Source organism: Morone saxatilis, unplaced genomic scaffold (assembly GCF_004916995.1).
Source record: "Morone saxatilis isolate NCDOM2014 unplaced genomic scaffold, NCSU_SB_2.0 Contig17, whole genome shotgun sequence".
In the NCBI taxonomy this organism is placed as follows: domain Eukaryota; kingdom Metazoa; phylum Chordata; class Actinopteri; family Moronidae; genus Morone; species Morone saxatilis.
The window spans coordinates 28266862-28270410 of NW_023339729.1; the positions used below are offsets into that span (position 1 = coordinate 28266862).

The 3549-nt window shown below is 40.1% G+C and overlaps 1 protein-coding gene across 1 annotated transcript in view; it reads right to left on the reverse strand.

The window, feature by feature from the left end:
* Nucleotides 1–2689, reverse strand: part of LOC118327005 (extracellular serine/threonine protein kinase FAM20C-like) — a 28849-nt gene extending 26160 nt beyond the window's left edge. The window contains exons 1-6 of the mRNA XM_035660169.1: nt 2662–2689; nt 2215–2293; nt 1755–1847; nt 1414–1529; nt 1022–1202; nt 337–446 (exon numbers count right to left, since the gene is read on the reverse strand). Coding sequence (XP_035516062.1) covers nt 337–446; nt 1022–1202; nt 1414–1529; nt 1755–1847; nt 2215–2293; nt 2662–2689 — 607 coding nt within the window. The remainder of the gene's footprint in view (nt 1–336; nt 447–1021; nt 1203–1413; nt 1530–1754; nt 1848–2214; nt 2294–2661) is intronic.
* Nucleotides 2690–3549: the final 860 nt, after the last annotated feature.

A 3549-nucleotide genomic window follows, 5' to 3' on the forward strand; every position in this document is an offset into this window, starting at 1 on the left:
AACGCGTACATACATTGGCATTAAATGTCTTGCAATATCTGGGCATAATTGTTCTGCTGCATGGACCTTTTTCACAGGATACATTGCTTTATATCAGAACCACAGGCACTTTACCCCTAGAGCTGCTAAACCTAAATTGAATGCAGCTATGATTAATGCTATTAATTGCACCTGTGGTATTCCTGCTATGAAATGTCCTCTGTGAAAAATCTATCACCATTAAAACATCAAAAAGGTTTGAGTAAGAAGTCAAACCTATGCCAGACTCTTCTGCTGTGAGTCATGCCCATTCACTCGACCTATATAGAGTTTACATTGTACATTGTTTAAACCTACTCATCAAGAAGTCCAGTATGACCATATCTATGAAGTCCACCAGTCTTGTGCCTTTGTCGTATGGTGGCGTCTTTTTCACTGTCGAACAGTAGTCTGGATCTGACTTCCACCTGGAACAGAGACGGACTTTATTCACCCTTTGGCATGATTTCCTTAAACAAAAGCACATGTAGTTGATATGACTGGTTGCCCCTATCGCTTAGTTGTATGTTTCTCCAAAATTAGGAATATATTTCTAGTATTTCAACTGCTTTCTTTTCTGCTTCATTTTGCTGAAGACAACAGATACTTGCCTTCCACTTGTTTTGGCTGAACAAAAATCAGTCCTCCCCCTGTATTGTGCCATAATGCAATCCGGCATAATCTGAATCACACATGCAGGTATAGATGCCAGCAGGAGCTGCCAATTTTCTAAGTCTTGTTTCTGTGCAGCAACTCTGCTGGCATCTCAAAATTCATGTGGCATGACTTTAATTAAGGATGACTAAAGGCTGTAGCTGTAACCTAAATAAAAACATAATTAAATAATAACTGTAAAACACTTAATTAGGTTGATCAAAAAACAGCATTCTTCATTATCATGGTCTCATTAAGTTTTGGGGGTCAGCTAAGGTGATATGCTGAATCACTTTATGTCATCCAGAACACTGGTTCCTCTATGACTAAAGACCCTATACCCACTAACTTTTCCAGCTTGCTGCGGCTGTAGGTGCGTCTCCAGGGGGATCTCCAGGTCCTGCGGGATGCCAGGGAGAGATCCGGCAGCATGACAGCCAAGGAGGCTTCCAGGTCTCTGGGGCGGCCACATACAGCGTGCTCTGTTGAACAGTAGTAGGAGCACTGGCCGTAGAAACATGAACTACCCACTAGGGGGAGCCAGAGGAGCACAGAGAGACAAGAAGAGAGGAGAGGAGAAAATGAATATGGCAAAGGAAAAAATGGGATAAAAGAGTTTGTGGGTTGTGACAAGAGAGAATAATAAGAAAGAAAGAACATTCAAAGAGATTCCTAATCAGTTGACACACAAGGGCATTTTAAGCCGGCTAAATGAATAATAGAGGATTGTGTGAGCGGTACCAGGGGAGGTAAAAAAGGTTCGGGCCAGCTTGTGGTCAGTAGTGACATCTTTTATCTCCGTGACCACATCCACAAGCCTCCCAACCACTGGAGGGATTCTCCTGTAACCCAAAATCCTGCAGAGAGAGTGGAAGAAAGTATGAGATGAGGACAAAGACACGTGAGACGGACAGAGACAGAAAGAGAAATCCAGAAAAGAAAGGGAGGAGAGAAGAAAATGCAATTCAGTGTTATGTAACATTTATTCATTATGCAGACCATTTCATCCACCATTTCACTCACTGTGCAAACTCAGGCAGTGTTATGATGTTATTTCATGATAAGGAAAATGGACTTGGTACCTGTCCAGGTGAAAAGCTGCAATTTCTGCATTATGTCTCTCAAAGTCTGAGAAGTAGTAGAGGTTGTAATTGGTTTCTTCATCTCTCTCCTGCCTGCCAGGCAGAAGCAAAGTCAAACTACAGCACAGAATACATTAATTATCAAGTAAAGCCTCTTTTATTTGCTCACTTTCTTCGAACAAGCACACATGAGCTGGGTAGTTTCTGTTCACCATAAAATCTCCCAACACTTCAGATAATGAAATATTTGACACCGTGCTTCCTAACATTTACTCACTCATACATACAATACATTTCTCCACTTTGTGAAGGCTTAAAAATCCTTCTCTTTTGCTTCTACAGTTTAACCTCATGATTTATCAGATTGTTGTTAACACAACTGCAAGGATTTCATCTTTTTTTGGACTTCATACATTCCTTGTAATATGAGCAAGTGTTGGATTTGCCACTTGAAACTCACTTCATGGGTTTAAACATGGCTTGTCCATAGTTGGGAAATGACATCACCAGCTTCAGTTGCGTCCCCCCAGACTTCTGCACTGAAAAACAGTACAGAGAATGTTTCCATAGCAACAAAGCACACAGTGCACACACACACACACATACAACTTGCTGTGCCATGCTGTGACCAAACACATTGGCCATTAACAGGGCACACACACAGACAAAGCAAAATGTAACAGAGAAAACATGTGCATCATCACCATGAGTGGAGACACACCACTGTGTCATTTCTCACACACATACACATGCATGGCTTTTGTTATATTTGGCAGGGCATTGTGTACTCATTCCTGTGAGTGTGACCCAGCATTCACTATGTAACATGATATATTATCAGAAACATTTGGTACAGTAAGTTAGAAGGATTTAGCCCAACTTTGTCCAGGAAATATTTGTGTGCTACCTTTTATGCCTTTGGGTGTTCCATCCATGGTTCAGCATTAGATTTGTACAGTGCGTTCAAAAATACCTTTTTTTTTTATCACATAATGTTAAATACATCATCAAAGCCACAACCCCCTGCAATAAGAATCTTAAATTGTTGACAGAGGCATTGTGCTCTCTGATTATGTACAGTTTGTCAAGGTTGAGTGAAGATTCCACACATGGCATCCCATATAAGATAACAAAAGTCCATGCCTGCCAACACTGCTGGTTAAAGCAAGGCTGTGTCACTTTTTGAAAATGAAATAACACATTATTCCTCTTGTGAATTAAAAATGTAATTCAGAAACAATAAAACACATGCTTGCTCACTTTAATTCAGCAGTACTTGTCTGGTATGATTGGTGGCTAATGTTAACTAATGTTAATAACCTTTAGGCAGATATTGCTATTGAATGGGTGAGGGACTGGAATATTGGAGGGGGTGTGTTAATATAGTTTTCTTGGTGGTGGGTTAGAAAAGAGGCCAAGACGGCTTCCTAGCTTTGGAGGACAACGTGGAAAGACAATATGATTTAGCTGATGTTTCTGTCTTTATTTAGGTACTATTATAGTTGTGTTAATTTATGCATTATAATATCATTCTGGACGGAAGACTTTATGACTATTATCCGCTTGCAGTAGTTTCACACTATAAGGTAAGCATTATTCAGCAGTTGTCACTTGTGGCAACAGTAGATGTTATTCAGTAATAAATACATACTTAAAGAAGTACATTTACCAGTTTTCACTGTAAGGGCCAGGCGGAATGTCCTCCCAAACCAAAGTATCCTCACAACAATTGTAGAATGTCAGAGATAAGTATAAACACACAAGTTTAACTAAACTAAACATACACAAATGCAGG